At 33.8% G+C, this 22,058-nt stretch overlaps 1 protein-coding gene across 1 annotated transcript; it reads right to left on the bottom strand.

Annotated features, from left to right (window-relative positions):
* Nucleotides 1-741: 741 nt before the first annotated feature.
* On the bottom strand, nucleotides 742-20,717 carry LOC111703287 (uncharacterized). Its single transcript, XM_023475184.1, has 15 exons — nucleotides 20,197-20,717; nucleotides 20,015-20,119; nucleotides 19,569-19,621; nucleotides 17,712-17,811; nucleotides 12,648-12,734; nucleotides 11,354-11,644; nucleotides 10,624-10,812; nucleotides 8,401-8,546; nucleotides 7,750-7,839; nucleotides 7,455-7,520; nucleotides 6,893-7,043; nucleotides 5,908-6,045; nucleotides 4,441-4,565; nucleotides 3,967-4,059; nucleotides 742-2,554 (listed from the first exon to the last, which is right to left on the bottom strand). Exons 1-15 carry the CDS (start codon nucleotides 20,239-20,241, stop codon nucleotides 2,266-2,268), a joined length of 1,968 nt encoding a protein of 655 aa, XP_023330952.1. The 5' UTR covers nucleotides 20,242-20,717; the 3' UTR covers nucleotides 742-2,265.
* Between the last annotated feature and the right edge of the window lie 1,341 nt (nucleotides 20,718-22,058).

Here is a 22,058-nt window from a genome sequence, read left to right as displayed (position 1 = left end):
ACAACCGACCTCCCTCTGTTAATTAATTAAATAAGTGGTTGATTGTGTACATCACGATATGTTTACGTATCGAAGACTGTACTCTAGTATTTAGAGTGATCGTATTTGCTTGGGGGTTGTAAAATGTAGATAATTGAATATTTGTATAGAAAATTAGATAGACACTTAATATGGATTCTAAACACAGGATTGAATAAATTGCCCCCCTCCCCTACACAGTCACTCTCGTACGCCCCTGTCAGGGGAAGAAACCGATGCCCTGTTCCGCAATTTTCTAATTGAATATCCTGTTGGTAAGGTTAGTTTTTTCATGGCCGAGTACTTAATACTAACTTTTCTAACCCCCCCCCCCCCACTAGAAAAATTTTAGATTTTCGCTATTTATCTATCAATTCCATAAAATCCCCCCTAAAAATATGATGAAAGTGTAAAGTTTTAGCTACGTAAACATATCGTGATTATACACAACCGAAAACTCTAATTAATTAAAAGGGAGGTCGGTTGTGTACATCTGAGGTAAGCTTTACCTCTCTGTTTCAGCTTTCTCTACGTATTTATCTATCTTTTTTTTCGGTTTTGCTAGATGGAAATATTGTTTACGTGTTTAAAGTCCGGATTCGCAATAGTTTAGCTTCTTGGATCTGCAAAAATATGCAGATCCAGGAGATTATGATTATATAAACCAAGCACCCCCCCCTGAATTATTTTACTATCTTCTCTTCTGTTGAATTAAACCCAGAATATGGTTTAAACTTTATTATACAATATTGTATATGAAGGTTGACTAGACAAAGTGTCCAGATGAGCTTAAATAAGGATAATTACAACGATTAAATGACAAATTGTAAAATAATCACAATTTTTTTTAAAAATGATTTTTGTACAGTTCAATATTCTATTGACTAGTCTGGGAATAAAGTTTGAAGTTAATGTACTGAATGTATCATGAGCCGGGAACTCTGGTGTTAGATAATCTAGATAACTTGATCTCGATATCTATTGTGGGCACTTGTAATTTGAGGATCTATAAAAACTTGACACTTAATTTTAGTTATTCCTCCACTGATTAAAGATCCCATCAACCCCTGACTTGCGAGGGTTCAAATTAAGATTAATCTGCAGATTAACCAAAAAATCGAGATCAAGAATTGATCTTGATACCCACAATACAAGAGTTCCCAGCTATGTACTCAGTACAACTGGAGAAAAATTGGTCAACAATTTAAAAAGTTTCATTTATTCAATTACCAACATCCTTATATTTAACTTTTTAAATAAATATATTTTTAGACAATGAAAAGTTGATATAGGCCTTATTAAGTAAACATATGTTGTTATGTACAGAGGGGCCATTTTATAATATTTAATTAAATATAAAAATATATTAGTTTAGAGATGATACAAAAGATTATCTACCTCCTCCCCTTCCTCGGTCCCCCCGAGGGAAAAATTCCTGGAACTTTTTACATTTTACAAAATTAAGTAGAACACAATGTTGTTTTACAAAAATGAATAATTTGATGTGCTGGTTTGCCTATTTCATAACGTAGGGATAGCACAACAAGTACAAACAAAATGTATGTTGAAGATTAGTTAGAGCAAAGAAAGTTTAACTCGAGATTAAAAAAATATTAGGTATTGAAACAAAATTGTAAAAAAAACAATCTAATAAAGTATTGAATTTGTTGAAAGGACATTGTGTTGCGGTGCTCTATTTAAAAGTGAGAAATTGTACCAAGAATACTATAGAGTGGATAAACTGTCTGGTCATGTCCACTCATTAAAACTCCAGAATTTTGATTATATGAAATACAATACAATATACTTACAATATAATAAAATCTAGGCTAAAGAAAATAGTTTTGATTTGTTAGCGAGGACACCTGACCTGTCTTAGATATAAATGCATTGAAAAAAATATTTTAAAAAATCACAAATTTAACATTTTTTAAATATTAGAAAATTAGTATTTATACTTATGTTTAAAACTAACTAAAACTGAGCAAACCATGGTTAATGCCAAATTTTTTTTATAAATCTGGTAAACTTCACTCAAAAAGATAAGTCTTTAAAGTAATTCAGAGATTCCGGAATTAGAAATAATTTAACAAACAAAAAACAACGCTTGCAATTGAGAACGTTATAGCTCTCCAATCTCTATTTAACAGTTTAAAACATATGTAAATATATAAAGAAAAGGCAGTAATAATAGATTAAATGTATAATATTATTAAGATTGCACCAGTAAAGTTTCTCTCTGCATCGTTAGTTAGGAATGGAAGAGTTGGACATTTCAAGAGAGGCGTGGTCCGCATGTAGAGCCCCACCCAGTTGACCTGGGGCCCCCATATGTCCCTGAACCCCCATATGTCCCGGAGCACCCATGTGCCCATGGTCACTCATGTGTCCCTGTCCGCCGACATGACCCTGTCCGCCGACGTGTCCCTGTACGCCGTCGTGACCCTGTCCGCCAACGTGACCCTGTCCGGCCATGTGTCCTTCCATGCTGCCTGGTTCGGCCTCCTCTGTCTCGTGGGATGTGCTCAAATAATGGCTGAAAAAGTCTATTTTAAAGTCTATTTACAAAAATTTATCAACCAGTGAATAACAAAAGTTACATTACAAATCTCAAATTCATCAACCAGTGAATATCAAAAGTTACAAATCTCAAATTTGTCAACTAGTAAATAACAATTGTAACATTACAAATCTCAAATTTAAATTATCGGTCCAAGGCAATTGCTCTGCATTTATGGAATAAAATTTTTTTTTAAAAATTTCCTTAAAAATAGCTGGTTGTCTGAGAAACTGAATCCCTCCGATTAAATTAAATTTTCATTAATTTTTTGAGGGTGGGTTTTATATTTATTTCAAAATATTTAAACACTAGTCAATTCAGCTGAAAAACTGGAGCAGTCAAATCTATAGTAAGAGTGCAATGTATTATTAAAACCCTTCTATACCCCCACCCCCCCCCCTTTCATGCACTAGGAAAAACATATAAATAATTCAATATAACAAATATAACAACATTGTTAAATATTAAATATCTAATAGTTAGCAGCTATAGAGAAACGAATCATAAAAATAAAACATAGTCTTTTCCTGAATCCTAAAATTAATTTCCCTCAATTTTTGTAGACAATTTGTCGCTGACCAAGAAGATTAACAAACAATTTTGCTTCCCCATGTGAAAAAGACGAGTTTATGAAAAGATTAAAAACAGTATTTAAAATTCGGGATCCAGGTGTAATGAATTTTCAATATTTTCATTAAAGAATAATATTTGTAAACAAAAAGTGTACATGAAATTTTAAAAAAGAAATTAAGCAAACTAAAATTTTTTTCCCATTTTTAGTTTTTCTTAATTATACATAAGGCTATTTAAGATTTTGTAAAAATATTTGCATATTTGAAATGGCATGGTCAAAAATGTATATTTTATCATTATCATTTTTAGACTTTTTTTGCGAACAATTTAACTATAGAACTGGATTTGAAAAAAAATTCAACTGGTACAACATTGCATTTTTTTGGCAGATTCTAAAAGAAGACCATACGAGCTTTCCAATGATGTATCATTTGTTATATTTGGACATCCAAACATGGGATTTAGAGCGTGTCCTGGTTTTTAAGTACCCCAACAGGGATAGGGTGAAGGGAGTTTAACAAAAAATTGTATCTGAGATACCGTAAGCAAAAAGTTTATATGATGACAGATTCGTTTCCAACTTCTTAAACCATCTTTTCAACTTCTCCAGTTCTATCGAACTTGAAAAACTTGTTATTTAATAAAAATATAAACTTTCAAATTGGACACAAACAAGGAATAAATATGAACTGTACATCAACAAATTCAACTGTTTAAGAATACTTACTTTATTTGCCTGTTTTAGTTAATGGGAAAATATGTTTTCAAGAAGATGTACCCACGATTTTTCGCGCATTTTTAAATTCCTATTTTACCTGAAATCAATCCCGTTCCCCATCTCCTCGTCAACATCATTGACCTCGTAGTCCCTGAAGGCGGCCCACTCAGCCGCCTGCTCTCTCTTCAACCTAAACACAGTTGGGAGTTAAAAAGGGCAAACATTTTTAATCTTAAATCTGTAACTTCGAAGCGCTCAAACGAATTTCGAATATATAACTTAAAACACATAAACTTCTCAAAATGAAGTCAACATTTTTTATATAAACCTCATTTTTGAGTCTTTCCTTATTTAAATTTTTATTTGAATAGACATGTAAAGTTCCAGGATGTAATTTTGAAGACATTGATTCTTTTTCAGGCTGATTTGCGTGAGAAAAGTCTTTTTTTTATGTTCTCTGCAGATTAAAATTTTGTTCTTAAAATTCATTTTTTCTTTTATTTTCTAACCAAAATCTTGACTTTAATTCGTATTTATGTTAATTTTGTTTCAATCTAGTTTGAAAGAAAACCTGTTAATCCTGCCGTATAGTGAGCTGTAGGGTAGATGGAAATGAATTGCTGCTTGATTTATTGACATGTTTCCGGTCCTAACTGTATCCAGGGCAGACACCATATCCTCCTCTGACCAGTGAACCTAATGATTCAAAAATATAATCATATGTCAAACTTGACATATTGGATTTAGAAAAATTGAACACTTGCGATTGATGTTTTATGAAGAAAATCTTTAATCGGAAATTTCCAAATGAAAGATGAAGCAAAAATTAGAAAGGTGGAAAGAAAGGAGAAATGAATTTTTTAGAAGCTAATAGAAAAAAACTAATAGACTTAAAGGGAGAGACAGGCTTTGAAACATATTTGACCTGAGAATACAGTATTGTAGAGAAGAACTTTAGAATTCATTTGATACCAATAACACATTTTTTCGGTGTACAATTCATAAATAAAGTCGTTTGTAATATTTCACCAGTTGTTTCAGTCAGCAGAAGAAACATTTTATTAGAATTCTTAAATAACATGGACAAAACATGGAACAAATGCTTTTCTAAAAACTAGTTGTATGTTTTCAAAAATAATGAACGTCTATCATTACAAATAAGTTATTAAAATTCATTTTGAAATCTCGCAGGTTTATGCAAATTCTTTCAGCTATGGTCGCTTGTTGGAGGTAGGTGTTCATTATTTTAATTGTGAAGACGACATTTAGTAGAAATCTGCGATTATATTTTTAAAAGTTCAGCAAAGGTAATTGTGATAATGAAATTATCGATTTTACAGTTCTACTTTGGCTTTCATCGATAATTTATTTTAAGAACTATGTTCCTAAACAGCAAATTTGTTTTTTAATTAATTTTTCTTGCTTGTTTTGTCCGGGTTATCAAATAACTGTAAAAAACGATTCTTCTACTGTCTGAAACAACTGGTGAAATATTGCAACTGACTTTACGCTCTTATTTAAGAATTGTACAACGTAAAAATGTCTCATTGGTATCAAATGAATCCTAAGGTTTCTCTACAATACTTTACTTTCAGCTCAAATATGTTACATAGCCGGTCTCTCCCTTTAAAAAATAAAAATTTCAAACGTAAAAGAACTAAGAAATAGTTATAAAGCTAAAATTTCACAGAAACCTACACAATATTTCTTTCTAAGAAAAATGACGAAATATTAATTTAAATTTGAAGAACAAACGTTTTCACAAAGTTTGAAGTTTCAAACTCAAGCTTATTCTAGTTTTTAAAAATTTATTAATAGCTTTAAAAAATTTAATTTAACAAGACTTAACAATAAAACTTTAAATTTTTTAACCCTAGGGTTCCTTCAAAAACTAATTTAAGTATACTACATGTCATTTTAATGTGTCGAAAATTTTTGGAAAAATCTGCCAATTTGGGGGGAATCCTTCGAATTTAGGATAAATCTACTAATCTAGACCTCCCAGTCGATCTACCAATTTAAAGAAGGTCAGATTTACCTGGGTAGCTTTGCTGAGCTCTATCCCAACCTTCTTGCATCTACCGTAGAGAGTACCACTAGGTATACCGTACTCAGTTGCAGCTTTCTGTACAGCCATTCCACCCTTTATAGCTTCAAGGGCCAGGTTCAAATCATCCTAAGCAATCAATCAATCAAACAATTAATCAATCAACAAATCGATCAATCGATCAATTAATCAATTTTTTTTAAATATCTTTAACGTCAATAAATCATTGATGATAAACCAAACCCAACTAAATAAAATCAATGGATTGATGAAAAGGCTTGAATTTAGAAATGTGAAATAAATTCAAGAATTGATAATTAGATATCTTGGATCAGGTTTCCACGTGCTGTGCTAGAATTCAGTTTCAGATATTAAACCCAGTATCTTTCCTTACATAGATAATAGATAGTAGTATCAGAAAAACTATTAAAAATAAAAACATTTACTTTGTTGAATAAGTTCTACTTCAATTGCGTATTCTTTTTCCATTTGAGTACAAAAACATGGAAGCAAAATATCAAACAGAAATTCTTTTCGTTTCTGACTTATTCATGTGTGGAGAAAGTGTGTCTTAATTAAGACTGTAGTTTGTAGTTTACAGTTTTTATTTTTATTATTACAACTAAAGCAGAAGATCATTTTCATAAGGATTAAGAATCATTTTCAAGTTCTTAAGGCCTAGTCCGTGGACTATAATTACATCTAAGTAAGGACCTTACTTTGTCCCAATGTACCATACTTCGGGAAGAATTTTATCTTTTTGGCCTTGAACCAAATCTTGTCAGGTATGATCCATTGATGACTTAGTTTAGACCAACCGACAAGACGTTTGGCCTCTTTGTTAATAAAATAATTGGCTAAAAAGCTAATTTCTGAAAAATTTCGTCACCATTTGGCTGAATTTGGAAAAGTGTTTTGACTCAATTTAAGCCAATTTATATTTTGAACTTTTAAACTAAATTAAATATTGACTAACCTGACTCCAGGCCGTAGCAACAGCATTAAACGGCTGAGCCAGTTCTATTCCCTCCTTCCTAGCAATCTTGTAGAGGGTAGAGCTAGGGATCTTGTAAACCTTGGCGGCCTTGTTCGCAGATATCTCCTTCTTTCTCAGAGCATCTAGCGCACTTAAATAGATTGTATTATATGTTAACATAAATATGCCCGGGAACATACTTGGTTAAGTTGGTATGGTGTTTGTTATTGTTATTATAGAGAAATTTAAGTTGAAGATTATACCAAGCATAATATAGCTTGTCTTTTGTTATTTTTATTTATTTATCTCAAAAGGTTTAACTTTAAGCTACTCAAGATGATCTGGTCCATTTTTTTGTTATTATTATCATAGAGAAATTTTTTGTTATTATTATTACAGAGAAATTTGAGTTGAACATTATACCATGCATAATTCACATGCCCATCGTCTCCAAATGTTTAAGCTTCTTTAATTATTTTTCCACGTCTAAAATCTAACAGAAGCAAAAAAAACTAAAAAAAATGCAATTTCGACTATGCCATTTCTGCATTATAAAGTCTACCTGTTAAGGTCGTCTTCGGACCAGGTTTTGTTCGCAGTATCCTTCTTTGGTGTTGGAATTCCCATTCTAAAATATCAAGATTTAACCAGATTCCTTAGTACTGTCAGCAAACAAAGTCCTTCACTTATACTAAATATATTTTAAAGATTTTAAATCCCTTCAGTCAAATACTTCAGGAGATTATAATTTTAACCCCCCCCCCCCCAAATTGATTATTAAAACCCCGACTTTTTTTGGAGCTTTATGGACTGAGAATTTTGGAATTTATCTAAAATTTTCGCTTCACAGATTTTACCTGTTAGCTCTTTGCCATAAGGTTGTTGGGGGGATACCATAAACCTCACTAGCTCGAGATAGGCTAAGTTTCTTTGATCTAAAAAATATTCTGGTTTACAATATATTTTCAAATAATATATTTTATGAAACTATTGTGTACTTTATTAATCATGGTCACTTCTTGGTAAATTTCATTATAGACGCGCCATAAAGTAATCATCGTGCTTTAATGGTAAAATAAGCTAAATATTGTATGTTATAGCAGGGTGCTATCAACTATTTATAACACAATTATTTTGGTTCACAGTGCTATAAAGTTTTGGACAGAAATTCTCTCTTTATTGAGAAGGTTCAAGCTCGCTAAGGCTCTGGGCAAAATATAATCTAAAAAGGCTAAAACCTTCCAGATAAAGAGATATCTAAGTCCAAAAACATTACAACTTTTGGCCTGACGTGAATAGCACTGCAAACCAATAATATAGTTAATGTTAATAAACAAAAGGTTTAGTTTTTATATTTGTTTCCCGCGATTTTTGCCAAATGCAAGGATTTCTGTAACTCCTGCAAGAGATTATATTCAATAAATCATAATAATGTTTTCAGTAGATTCAATGTAATATACTATCCTTATTCCCAGGTATACTACTCTCAGTATCCTAGATATACAGACCTCTTAATCAGGGATACAGGGATACGACATAGGGTGGAGGGTCCCAGGTATACTACTCTCAGTATCCTAGATATACAGACCTCTGTATCAGGGATACAGGGATACGACATAGGGTGGGGGGTCCCAGGCATACTACTCTCAGTATCCTAGATATACAGAGCTCTTAATCATGGATACAGGGATACGACAATTGTGCATCTATTTTCATAAACCGCGTCGACTTTGAAGTATCGCAGCGTCTTAACCTACAGCTTTACCTTACTAACTCTCTTATACATTTTGAAGCCTTAGACGATTGATTGTATAATAAAACTACAACGAGATTGTTCCTAGCTTCAATTTTAAGATAAGTAATTGGCAAAATTTGTCAGTGTGACCGTAGACATTTTGAATCACTGAATCACTGAATCACTGAATAGGGTATAAGGATACAAAGATTTTATGATGCCAAAATGGGTCTAAAACTAGGAATTTCTAATCCATAGCAGAAAACAATTTATGATTAGAATTAATAAAGTATATTGTACAATGTACGACGTTTGTACACTGTACAGTCCCTGCCATCCGCATTAAGAATATCTATTGATATAAATATTTCCTTATTAATTATCATATTTATACTCCATCTCAAAACGTGAGAAAACTAATACTTGGACTTCATTTTTATATTTATTGTATAGTTGCATGTACGCGGAGGTTCTATATATTTATATATATATGAATATATATATGTATATATATATACTGCAGCGAAAGAACCTCCGCTTACATATATATATATATATATATATATATAAATGCGTGGTGATGTGTTGCGTATGCGAACGAATAGTTGCGTTTTTGCTTTCTTCAAGAAATTTAGAATTTGAAATAACAACCTGGAACAATATTTAGTTAATAGTGACAGGGGCGTATTCAGCAATTTTTCCAGGGGGGGGGGCTTAAATTGTTGTCTTTCCAGGGGAGATCAACACCCGTTGGGGCATGAAAACCACCTGAAATCAATAGATTCCACTGGTCCAGTGGGGGCTTAGCCCCAATAGCCCCCCCCCTGAATACGCCTCTGATAGTGAGTATGGTTGAACCACGCAGACGTAACAATTCATAAACATTTGGTAAATATTTTTGTGTTTACACGTCACACCTGTCTAAAATGTTGGTGTATTAAGTATGCAATTATTTGTTTGTGTTTGTACACAAATAATTTGTTTTGCGTGTTTACAGTGAATAAATACAAACAAACCTTTCTAATAATGTTTGTGTTTACAGTTTACAAACAAACATATCTAATAATGTTTGTGTTTACAGTTTACAAACAAACATATCTAATAATGTGTTTGTGTGCAGTGTGCATGAAAAGAGTGAGAACTCTAAATCTCGCAATTATCTGAATATTCCCATGGATCAGAGGAATCACGGTAAAAACTGATCAAAATGATGATTATTACGTGCATCCACTCTTACAACCGGAGGTTTCACAAAACCAACCATTTTTGATGGATTTTCAAATCGTCATTAATTAATATCCGAAAAATAAAACTTAATTTAAAATCCTGAATGATTTTTGAACCATGGCAAAGATAAAACATACTTTAACTACAGTTCTCTTTAAAACCAGGATCTTTCCTTGCAACTTTTATATAAACCCTTTAATCCTTTCTCTAGGAAGTAATCATAGAGATATCCTTATTATTCCATCAACATTTTTACAACTAATAGGAATCTAAGAAATTGATTGCTTTCCTCAAAATAGCCAAGTTTCGAATTTCTATGTCTTGGCAACCAGGTTGTGAAAGCCTTGATATTTTAAACTTTGATTGTTTTATTTATCAAAATTCATATTATTAAAGACCTATAGTCTACAAAATCGGGTTGCACAGATTTAAGGATAATAATATTTCAGTTTGAGACGGGCCATCAATTCGATTCCAAGAAAACTGTAATTTATTCATAAAAGGGACTGTATCCGTAAATTCGAGTGACCCTCTAAGCAACGAAGCAATGCCCGATTTAAAAGGTATCCTTGAAACCTTAATCTGATCAAAAATGTGGATTGTGGAGTATACCATCGTACCAGTATAAAGAAACAAAAAATATGGATAACGATATCTAATTCATACTTGATCAGGACAAAGTATTTGAGGGTAGTGTAGTAAATCGGGCATTGCCATATTTGCATGAAGGGTTATTTGAAATTATAGTCCCTTTAAGCGGTATTCCAACCTGGTTTGATGTTCTACCCGCAGCGGTAGACGAGGCTAGGAATGTCGCAATATCGGTCATATCTCCAGTAGGAGGAGGAGACGAATGTTCTGATTTAATTGTAAAATCAACCGGTCCATCAACCTCACCATCACCTTCACCTTCAACCTCAGCCATAGAACCTTTCTCCCACTTCTCATGATCATCGTCCTAGACAAGGAGTTTATCAAAACAAAGTATATATATATATAAATATTCATTTATATATAATATATATATATACTTCTGGAATTGACTGGTCTAGTTGATTTTAGTAAAAATTAAACAATTCCTTTCTGTTAAATAAATGACCTAATAGAATTGAATCTGCAAGATTTTAACCTACTCCACTAATATCTTAAATAAAGAAAAATTCATCAACTGTACGAGCTTCAAATCATCCCGAATTGTTTTCTGAAAAGTTCAAAAAGTGGAAAATAATCCCTTCAAGTTTATTGGATATTTTTATTTGATAAAAAAAATAATTACTGGTTCCATAAACTCGTCAAGTTCTGGTGTCTAGTGTCTAATAACTAATACCTGGTCATGAATAGTTTCGTCTAGAACTGCTGTCTAGTGTCTAATAAATATACCGGAACTAGTGTCTAGTGTCTAATAACTATAACCTGGTCATGAATAGATTCGTCTAGAACTACTGTCTAGTGTCTAATAAATATACCCGAACTACTGTTTAGTGTCTAATAACTATTACCTGGTCATGAATAGATTCGTCTAGAACTGAACCATCTGGAGTTCCTACAGCTCTATACTGTTCTCCTGGAGTAGTATCACCAGCCTGCTCAGGTGGAGTACCCCCATGTCCCTGGGGGTCTGGAGTACCCGGCTCCCGCCGAGGTTGCGGAACCGGTTTTCGCCGGTTTTTTACAAAATGAAATTTTGGGGAGTTCTTCCGTCTCCCGGCGCCAGAGAGCTGGCTTGCCGGTCGATCTGGTTCCGCACTTGATTCCCGGCTCAAGAAACCGTTGGGAGTGCACGTCTCATCCTAAACATCATATATTACAGGGAGTGTCCTATTATTGTCCTGTTAAACCGTCTTTGTCCTATTTAACCACGATTGTTCCCCTATAAGTACTTTTGTATGTGCAGAACCTCTGTTAGGAATAAGATCTAAATCAAATCTTATATTTATACGCTAATTTCTTTATAGAATCATGATTACACATAAACGATAATGAAGATTTTGCTGACCTCTCAATACTTAACACTTACAGGGTGGCCAAAACTTTTTTGAAAAAATTCGTACAAAAATCCGAACAATCTGTACATTTTTGGGGGAAAAATCCGTACACTCCGTACATTTTTTTGGGAAAATCCGTACATTCAAGAAAAATAAAACCATTTTTGAAAAAAAACCATCAAAATTAAATTTTTCTTCTGCAATTTTTCATTCGATGTCTTTTGTGTTCATGTGTGAGAAACAAGTAAAATAGGATGAGAATGAGAGGAGAAACAAGTAAATTAAGATGAAAATGAAAGGAGAAACAGGATAAATACACAGTTAAATCTAAAAATCTATAATTATGGCATTTAGTCTTTTTCTTGGGATGGGTTTCCTTGTTTGTTTAAGCTTTTTAAAAAGTCATAATTCAGCAAAAGTCAATATTCTCGAAAAATTATTAATCAATTTTGATTGTCAATTGAATCAACAATCAATCTAAAACTATTTAGAATGCAGAAAATAAATTAAACTAACTTTATTTTGACGAGATATTTTTTTTTGAAAGTTTTTATGCTAAATTTTCTGAAATGAGTCTTAAAAAAGGTGTATTTCCAGGCTAAAAATCCGTACAATCCGTACAATTTTAGGGTTATAAAAAAATCCGTACATTTTGGGCACCCGGCACTTAAAATGTGTTTGTCTGAGAGCAAAGAGTTTTTTTTTTCGATGTTTTGGTTAGTTTTTTACAGGATCTGGAATCAACGAGCTAAGCACTTGATGAAGTTGGTTTCCACAATTAATGTACATTTATATATTACATAATTACCCTAGGTCTGGTATATTCCGTGTCAAGGCCCCGGATCCTAAGTTGACTTGCGCAGCGCAGTACTCCAGACAATTCATCCTGTGGAACCTAAACACATAGAACATATGTTTATGTTTTCAAAATACTTGAGAACTATATCAGAGAATTTTCATGACTTTTTAAAATTAAGGAAAATAGATTTTTTTTCATCTATCAAGTTTTATTTGAGGATTCTTTAAGTATTTTTCTTTATTAAGTTAGCAATAACTGATACTGTGTCATAACATTTTCTTAATAGGTTCTATGTATGGTTCTGTGTATGGTGCTGTGTGTGGTTCTGTGTATGGTTCTGTGTAGGGTTCTGTGTATGGTTCTGTATATGGTTCTGTGTATGGTTCTGTATATGGTTCTATGTATGGTTCTGTATATGGTTCTATGTAGGGTTGTGTGTATGGTTGTGTGTATGGTTCTATGTATGGTTCTATGTAAGGCTCTATATAAGGTTCTATGTAAGTTTCTATGTAAGGTTCTATGTAGGGTTATGTATATGGTTCTATGTAAGGTTTTAGGTAAGATTCTATGTGGATTCTTTGTAGGATTTTATTTAGGGTTGTATGTAAGGTTCAATGTAAGGTTCTATATAGGGTTCTATGTAGGGTTCAATGTATTGTTCTGTATATGGTTTTATGTAAGGTTCTAAGTAAGGTTCTATGAAAGGTTCTATGAAAGGTTCTATGTAAGGTTCTATGTAAGGTTCTATTCAAGGTTCTATTTAAGGTTCTATGTAACGTTCTATATATGGTTCTATCTAAGGTTATATTTAAGGTTCTATGTAAGGTTCTATGTAAGGTTCAATGTATTGTTCTATGTAAAGTTCTGTGTAAGGTTCAATTAAGGTTATATGTAAGGATCTATGTAAGGTTCTATGTAAGGTTCTATATAAGGTTCTATGTAAGGTTCTATGTAAGGTTCTATGTAAGGTTCTATGTAAGGTTCTATGTAAGGTTCTAATTAAGGTTATATGTAAGGATCTATGTAAGGTTCTATGTAAGGTTCTATGTAAGGTTCTATGTAAGGTTCTATGTAAGGTTCTATGTAAGGTTCTATGTAAGGTTCTATGTAAGGTTCTAGTTAAGGTTCTAGGTAATGTTCTATGTAAGGTTCTATGTAAGGATCTATTCACGGTTTTATGTAGGGTTCAATGTATGGTTCTGAATAAGGTTCTATGTAAGGTTCTATGTTAGGTTCTGTGTAAGGTTCTGTGTAAGGTTCTGTGTAAGGTTCTATGTAAGGTTCTATGTAAGGTTCTATGTAAGGTTCTATGTTAGGTTCTATGTCCGGTTCAATGTAAGATTCTATGTAAGGGTCTTTGTCAGGTTCTAGGCAAGGTTCAATATATGGTTCTATACATGGTTCTATGTAAGGTTCTATGTAAGGGTCTATGTAAGGGTCTATGTCAGGGTCTATGTCAGGGTCTATGTAAGGTTCTATGTAAGGTTCTATGTACGGTTCTATGTGCGGTTCTATGTACGGTTCTATGTACGGTTCTATGTACGGTTCTATGTACGGTTCTATGTACGGTTCTATGTGCGGTTCTATGTGAGGTTCTATGTGAGGTTCTATGTGAGGTTCTATGTGAGGTTCTATGTAAGGTTCTATGTAAGGTTCTATTTAAGGTTCTATTTAAGGTTCTATGTAAGGTTCTATGTAAGGTTCTATGTAAGGTTCTATGTAAGGTTCTATGTGAGGTTCTATGTAAGGTTCTATGTAAGGTTCTATGAAATGTTCTATGAAAGGTTCTATTTAATGTTCTATGTAAGGTTCGAAGTAAGGTTCTAAGTAAGGTTCGTTGTGTAGTTCTATGTAAGGTTCTATGAACGGTTCTTTGAAAGGTTCTATTTAATATTATATGTAAGGTTCTATTTAAGGTTCTATGTAAGGTTCTAAGTAAGGTTCTATGTATAGTTCTATGTAAGGTTCTATGTAAGGTTCTATGTAAGGTTCTATGTAAGGTTCTATGTAAGGTTCTATGTAAGGTTCTATGTAAGGTTTTATGTAAGGTTCTATGAAAGGTTCTATGAAAGGTTCTATGTAAGGTTCTAAGTAAGGTTCTATTTATAGTTCTATGTAAGGTTCTATGTAAGGTTCTATGTAAGGTTCTATGTAAGGTTCTATGTAAGGTTCTATGTACGGTTCTATGAAAGGTTCTATGAAAGGTTCTATTTAATGTTCTATGTAAGGTTCTATGTTGTAATGTATGGTTCTATGAATGGTTCTATGTAAGGTTCTATGTAAGGTTCTATGTAAGGTTCTATGTAAGGTTCTATGTAAGGTTCTATGTAAGGTTCTATGTAAGGTTCTATGTTGGGGGTTGTATGTGTATGGAGGGGTCATGGAACAATTCAAGAAAATACAGTAGTTTTTCATTTAAATAATTAATTTTTATTGTTCTATACCCCAGATAGATCATATTATCTTCATTACTGAACCTTACAGCATGATAATTTATCCACGGATCATACGCTACCCACCCCCCCCTCATTCTATCATTTTCCTGACATCGTTCCGACTATTGTCTCTCCCTTGATTATACCATACACTGTTTTCTATTCAAATTACAGTAATATCGGTAATTTATCCAGTAACCAGCCAGAACACACGATCAGAAGAAATCCCATGAGAAAATGTTTAAAAATAAATTATAATTCATGAATAGTTAATTGATTCTTGATTGGTTTAAGATAGAACTGCCTGAAGTAGGAAGATTTTTGAGATTAAGTTATTACTAAAACTAAAAAGTTCATGAGCGGAAAGGAAAAAAAGATAAAGATGGGGAAAGGGAACCCGATTGGGAAAAGAGAGAGCTAGAGATGGGGTAGGAGAAAAAACGGATGTAAGAACAGAGAAATAGAAAAAGGGGAAGAAGAACGAATGAGTGAACAGAAAACTAGAGATGGGGTAGGAGAAAAAACTGATGAGAGCACGGAGAACTAGAAAAAAGGCAAGGAAGAACGAATGAGAGAACAGAAAACTAGAGATGGGGTAGGAGAAAAAACTGATGAGAGCACGGAGAACTAGAAAAAAGGGGAGGAAGAACGAATGAGAGAACAGAAAACTAGATAAGGTAGGAAAAAGAAATGATGAGAGAATTGAGAGCTAGAGAAGGAAGGAGGAAGAACTGGTGAGAGAACAGAGAACTAGAGAAAGATGGAGGAACTGATGAAAGAACGGAGTACTAGAGAAGGGGGGTTGGTGGAGAAAGAAATGGTTAGAGGACAGAGAGGAACTGGTAAGAGAACAGAGAAAACATAAAGGGAGAAGAAAGAACTGATGAGAGAACGGAGAACTAGAGAAGGGGGAGGAGGAAGAACTAAGGAGAGAACGGAGAACTAGAGAAAGTAGGAGGAAGAACTGGTGAGAGAACGGAGAACTTGAGACGGAAGGAGGAGGAAATGGTGAGAGAACAGAGAACTAGAGACAGAAGGAGGAACTGATGAAAGAACGGAGTACTAGAGAAGGGGGGTTGGTGGAGAAAGAAATGGTTAGAGGAAAGAGAAGAACTGGTAAGAGAACAGAGAAAACATAGAGAAAGGGAGAAGAAAGAACTGATAAGAGAACGGAGATCTAAAGAAGGGAGGAGGAAGAACTGGTGAGAGAACGGAGAATTAGAGAAAGGGAGAAGAAAGAACTGGTGCGAGAACGGAGAACTAGAGAAAGGGAGAAGAAAGAACTGGTGAGAGAACGGAGAACTAGAAGGTAGGAGGAAGAATTGGTGAGAGAACGGAGAGCTAGAGAAGGAAGAAGAAAGAACTGGTGAGAGAACGGAGAGCTAGAGAAGGAAGAAGAAAGAACTGGTGAGAGAACGGAGAACTAGAGTTCTAAGGAAGGAGGAACTGACGAGAGATTGGAGAACTAGAGAAGGAGAGAAGACTAGGTCAGAGCTGGGACTGAATATGCTCCTTTACTCCTACTCCACTCCAAGAATGTGAAATTGTCCTACTCTAGTCCAAGAATGTGAAATTGTCCTACTCTACTCCAAGAATGTGGAATTGTCCTACTTTACTCCAAGAATGTGGAATTGTCCTACTCTACTCCAAGAATAGAGAATTGTCCTACTCTACTCCAAGAATATAGAATTATCCTACTCTACTCCAAGAATGGAGAATTGTCCTACTCTACTCCAAGAATGTAGAATTGTCCTGCTCTACTCCAAGAATGTGGAATTGTCCTACTCTACTCTAAGAATGTGGAATTGTCCTACTCTACTCCAAGAATATTGAATTGTCCTACTCTACTCCAAGAATTCTATATTTAAAGAAAAAGAGTGAATTTATCTTTAAAGAATAAATGTAATATTTTATCTGCTCGAATTACAACTGAGGTTTTTGCAGACAATACAAAAAAAATGAAAAGTTAAAAATGCTGATAATCCAGCCTTGCTCTTAAATATTAAATGACTCAAAGAAATTCAATATGATAGGAAATTAGACAGGTTTCCGATAAAAGAAATTTTTTTTTTTTTATTTCAGCGGAGCTTTAAAATTTAAGCATTTTTTAGCATTTTGCAGCTTAAATAATGCTCTATGGGGCCGGGAGGGAATAGGATAGGATGTAATATACAAGAAAAATAAAAACATTAAATGGAATGGTCACGTTTTTTAAGATAATCTTCCACGAAATTGATCGACTACGGTAGGAAGTTCAGAAGACCCCCCCCTCCTCCAGTGAATCATTTTCGGAGATAAAAGCTAATCTTTAATTGATAAGATTGGGTTCGTTGATCTGATTTCAAAAATTGGGTTTCTATTTGTATTTTCAAAAAGACCAACAATCTTTCTTGAAGCGAATGTAGATGTAAATTCAAGGACTCAATTTAAAAAAGCATGTCGAATTCACAAAGGTATCCTGATAAAAATGAGGAAATATCCGCATAGGACCCTGTTTTTGGATTAAGAGACTTGCGCGAAACATTGAAGTGAAATGACAAAATTAAACACTTTCTTAGCTAGTGAAGCTAGAAGACGAACAGATAAAGATTCAAACGGTGCCGTTGTGAATAGGGCAAATTCCTTTTTTTAACTTTACCTGGACCTCCCCTCTGTAAACGAAGTTAAGAACATGTTGAAGGTGTTGGGGTCGTACATCTGGAGGAAGGATTACTACTGGATGCTGGCAAGGATGCTCGCTAAATATTAACATATTTATATAATACATATATTACATATTAGCAATCTCTGTTAGGGTGTTTGTATGTCTGAACATAACTCAGAAACCCCCTAACCGATTTGCCTCAAATTTTGATTGGAGAACTCGGTAGAACCACGGGAATGTTCTTAGCTTAGTCTAAAAGTTTTGAAGTTGAGAAGGTCGACTTTTGTAGAAACAAACTTAGGTTCCAGGCAAAGCTGGGCTCCTGTGCTTATGATTAATATTCTTGAACAATAAAACAATTACTTTCATGTTTAGTTGCCACATAGAATAAAATGTCTCCTCCATCGCAATTACCATCAATATGAAATTTTGAAAAATAAAAAAATAAAATATTGGTTGTGTCCATCATTAATAAATAAATCCAATTTAGTCAAAAATATAAATTCAGAAAAAATGACCCACAATACAACAATAATATGCCCATCAATATCTTCCTCGTCCATCATATAAATATAAAATATAAAAATATAAATCAGTTTTACAACTATTTATGTTTATCCATAGAGGAATCGAGTCTTTGCCACAGACTAAATTTTTAAATCTTTATACTTTGTAACCTAATGGTGTAAACCACTAACGTTTCAAACTTAGGTTATTTGATCTATTAAAATTAATAGTTTGAAATATCTCAGGTATACAACATTGGGTTGCAAAGATATAAGGATTAGAAAACCAAATCTTGTGGCTAAGAATCATTTCCTTTCTTGAATCATCAAAAGAAACCCCGGATATCATCAAGAAACATTGTGTGTAGCTAGTACATAGTAAAAAAGTGAATTATTTATGTACATATATCAGCAATACAACAACAATAAATAAAACCAGTATTTATTAAATTTTAAGATTTTTTAAAACGTGATAAGATCTTTTTTAGGCAAATTTCTAACCCCGGTCATGAATGATTATTATATTCATTATTCTTTTTTCTTATTTGTAATATGTCGTCTCGTTGTAACATCTGGAAGTTTAAAACTCCAAAGGACTAATTACGATCATGTTTTTAACTTCTGTTCTGTTCAATTTATTATTCCTGCACCTGNTATGAACCCTCTAAACAACACCGTCCTATCCTCTTTCACATTGCCAACCCTCCTCATTCTCGTCCTATCCTCTCCCAGATATCCAACCGTCCTATCCTTCTCCACATATCCAACCGTCCTATCTCTCCCACATATCCATCTGTCCTATTTTCTCCCACATATTCAATCGTCCAACCCTCTCCCAAATATCTAACCGTCCAATCTCTCCCACATATCCAACCGTCCTATTTTCTCCCACATATTCAATCGTCCAACCTTCTCCCAAATATCTAACCGTCCTATCCTCTTCCACATATCCATCCGTCCTATCCGTCTCCACATAACCAACCTTCCCATCCTTCTCCACATATCCAACCTTCCCATCCTTCTCCACATATCCAACCTTCCCATCCTTCTCCTCATATCCAACCGTCCTATCCTCTCCAACAGATCCATTCGTTCTTTCCTTCTCCACATATCCAATCGAACCTTCCTATCCTCTGCCACATATCCAATCTTCCTATTCTCTCCCATATATCCAACCCTTCTCCCACGAATCTAACCCTTCTCCCTCCTGTCCTATCTTTACCCACAAACTCAACCCTCCTACCTCCCGTCCTATCTTCTATCTTCTCCCACGAATCCAACCCTTCTCCCTCCCGTCCTATCGTCTCCCACGAATCGTAGAAATCCAATATTAAATAATTGTTACCTAAGAACCATCTCGAAGTACGGAGAACAAGCTCCAAGTAGGATCTTGTGTGCCTGATCATTCCAACCAGTCAAACCTTTGTTTCCAACCCTACCCGGAGAAAAGTGTGTCATATTGATTTTAACAGAAATACTATTTTAATAAGTAATTACCCTACTTCCAGCTAAAGAATAAATAATACTATGAAATAAAATCAATTCAAAGTACGAATAATCAGCGAATATCATGGCAAAATTATACCAACGATAAAAAAATGGATTATACCTATTTTTTTCGTCAAAAATTTAACCCTTTAAAAACATTTAAACAGTAAATCGTTTCAGCCATGGGTTTCTTTACAAAATCTGGAATATAATGCTTAATAAAAAATAACATTTTTATCTTGTTAACTTGGATAACTAGATTTAAAAGAATAAATGATTAAAATAGTTTGACTGGTTGAATTCCTTTATTGAAGAAGCAATCTCTATCTCCGTCTCTCCGCACACCAGAGTTACATCAGCGAAGGATTCATTGGACAGAATTCTGTCAAACACTGTCATCATATGACCCTAGGATAGAATCATAATATGAATTATCATTTACGAAAATTTACGAAAACAATAAAATAATATTGGATGAAACTTGCCTCATAGTTCTTCCACTTAAGATTGTACACTTGTGCGTCCTCCATGGTTGGTTGAGAAGGAGATCTTGCTCCAGGTAGGGATAAAGTACTGGAAAATCTGAATCTTCTCGTAGGTTAGAGTTTAGTTTTATTTTGTAAATCCAAATTTTTACAAACAGCAATAGTCACTGTATGGGATAACCCGGTGTTGTACCCCTCCAGTTTTAGTTCCTACATGGAGTAAACTGTTTGATACTTGTTCTGTTTTGATTCTGATACCGGGGAATTTAAACACAGAGTCCTGCTCTAAATATAAATAATTATACTACGCGAATATTGAGCGACTAAAAGAAACTGAGAATAGAATATTCAAATCATGAGAATATATTTCTCTCTCTCTCTTCACTCTGGCGGAGCGCTCTCTCCGTCCCGTCCCTCCGTATCACAAAGAATTATAATTCTCACGGCTCATATTTTTGTATGATCGAGTACTCAGAGCCTGAGCAGTGTATACTGACAAGACATCTCAGCTGAGAAACCGGTTTTGGGACTGTGAGGAGGGGGGGAGATGGGTCTCAGTTTGGGTTGGGGATGGAGAGACCGACTAGCCAGAGTTGGGATGAATTTGGGGAGGGGGGAGAGTGAGGAGGGGAAGAAAGCAAACTTTCTCCTGGGTCTTCGGTTGCAAAGAAACACACTGCAAGGAAAAGAAAGAGAGAGAATGAAATTACTAAAAACGAATTTTACGGAAACAACGAGCTTTATGATTGCTCAAAATACAAACACAATCACCATTATTTCTTTAAATCATACTATATTGATTGGCACACCAAATTTCGTTGCAGATGCACTACAAGAAAACATATCTATAGAAAAATTGATAACTGTAGGACAAAGATAAGAAAATAGAATAAAATAATAATGCTGCCTGAAGTTAACTACCTGCTATATCGGTTATTATGAACGATTGAAGTGGAATCACGAGATGTATCTCCAGGCTAGAGAGAGAGTGAGAGAGAATGGGACGGGAAGAGAGAAGCGGAGATACTGAGAACGGGCGGGAGAGGAGAACTAAACAAAAACAGGAAAGGGAGAAAGCAGTAGATAGAGACTAGAGACTAGAGAGGGGCGGAGATAGGGGGAAAGCAGAACAAAGAATAAAGAAAGCTTGATAAATGATTGGAAAGGGAATANGGGGTAACGGGTTTTGTTATAATAAATTGTTAATTCTTTGTCTTTTTTGGTCGGGTCTATACTCGATACCGCGATATTCTCAATTTTTTTATAAGTTTTTCATCAATATGATACAATTAAATTAGTATTAATGTAAAATGTATCCACAAAACATATCATCTAAATTAAATGAAGCATATGATCAGTGTTTAAATTAACAATAAAAAACATCGTATATATATATTTATTCAAACACACAATTGTAAATTATGATAAAAGTAGACTTGTAACAGAAACTTTTGAAAATATGATTTTGCAAAAAACCTTCCAAATAGGAAACATTTCTTAAAATGTTCTAAATAGAGAAACCAAATTTAAACTCAATGTTCCAATTAGAAAACAATTCCAAAGATGTTCCAAATAGAAAAAAATTCCAAAGATGTTTCAATTAGAAAACAATTCCAAAGATGTTCCAATTAGAAAACAATTTCAAAAATGTTCCACTTAGAAAACAATTCCAAAGAAGTTTCAAATAGAAAAAAAAATCCAAAGATGTTCCAATTAGAAAACAATTTCAAAGATGTTCCAAATAGAAAGCAATTCCAAATAAAAACAATTCCAAAGATGTACCAATATGGAAACCAAATTCAAAAGATGTTCCAAATATGGAATCCATGAATTTAAACTCGATGTTCCAAATAGAAAAAATT

The sequence above is a fragment of the Eurytemora carolleeae genome, unplaced genomic scaffold (genome assembly GCF_000591075.1).
Source record: "Eurytemora carolleeae unplaced genomic scaffold, Eaff_2.0 scaffold17, whole genome shotgun sequence".
In the NCBI taxonomy this organism is placed as follows: domain Eukaryota; kingdom Metazoa; phylum Arthropoda; class Copepoda; order Calanoida; family Temoridae; genus Eurytemora; species Eurytemora carolleeae.
The sequence above is the reverse complement of the archived record's forward strand: the minus strand, read 5'-3'. Positions and strand labels throughout refer to the sequence as shown.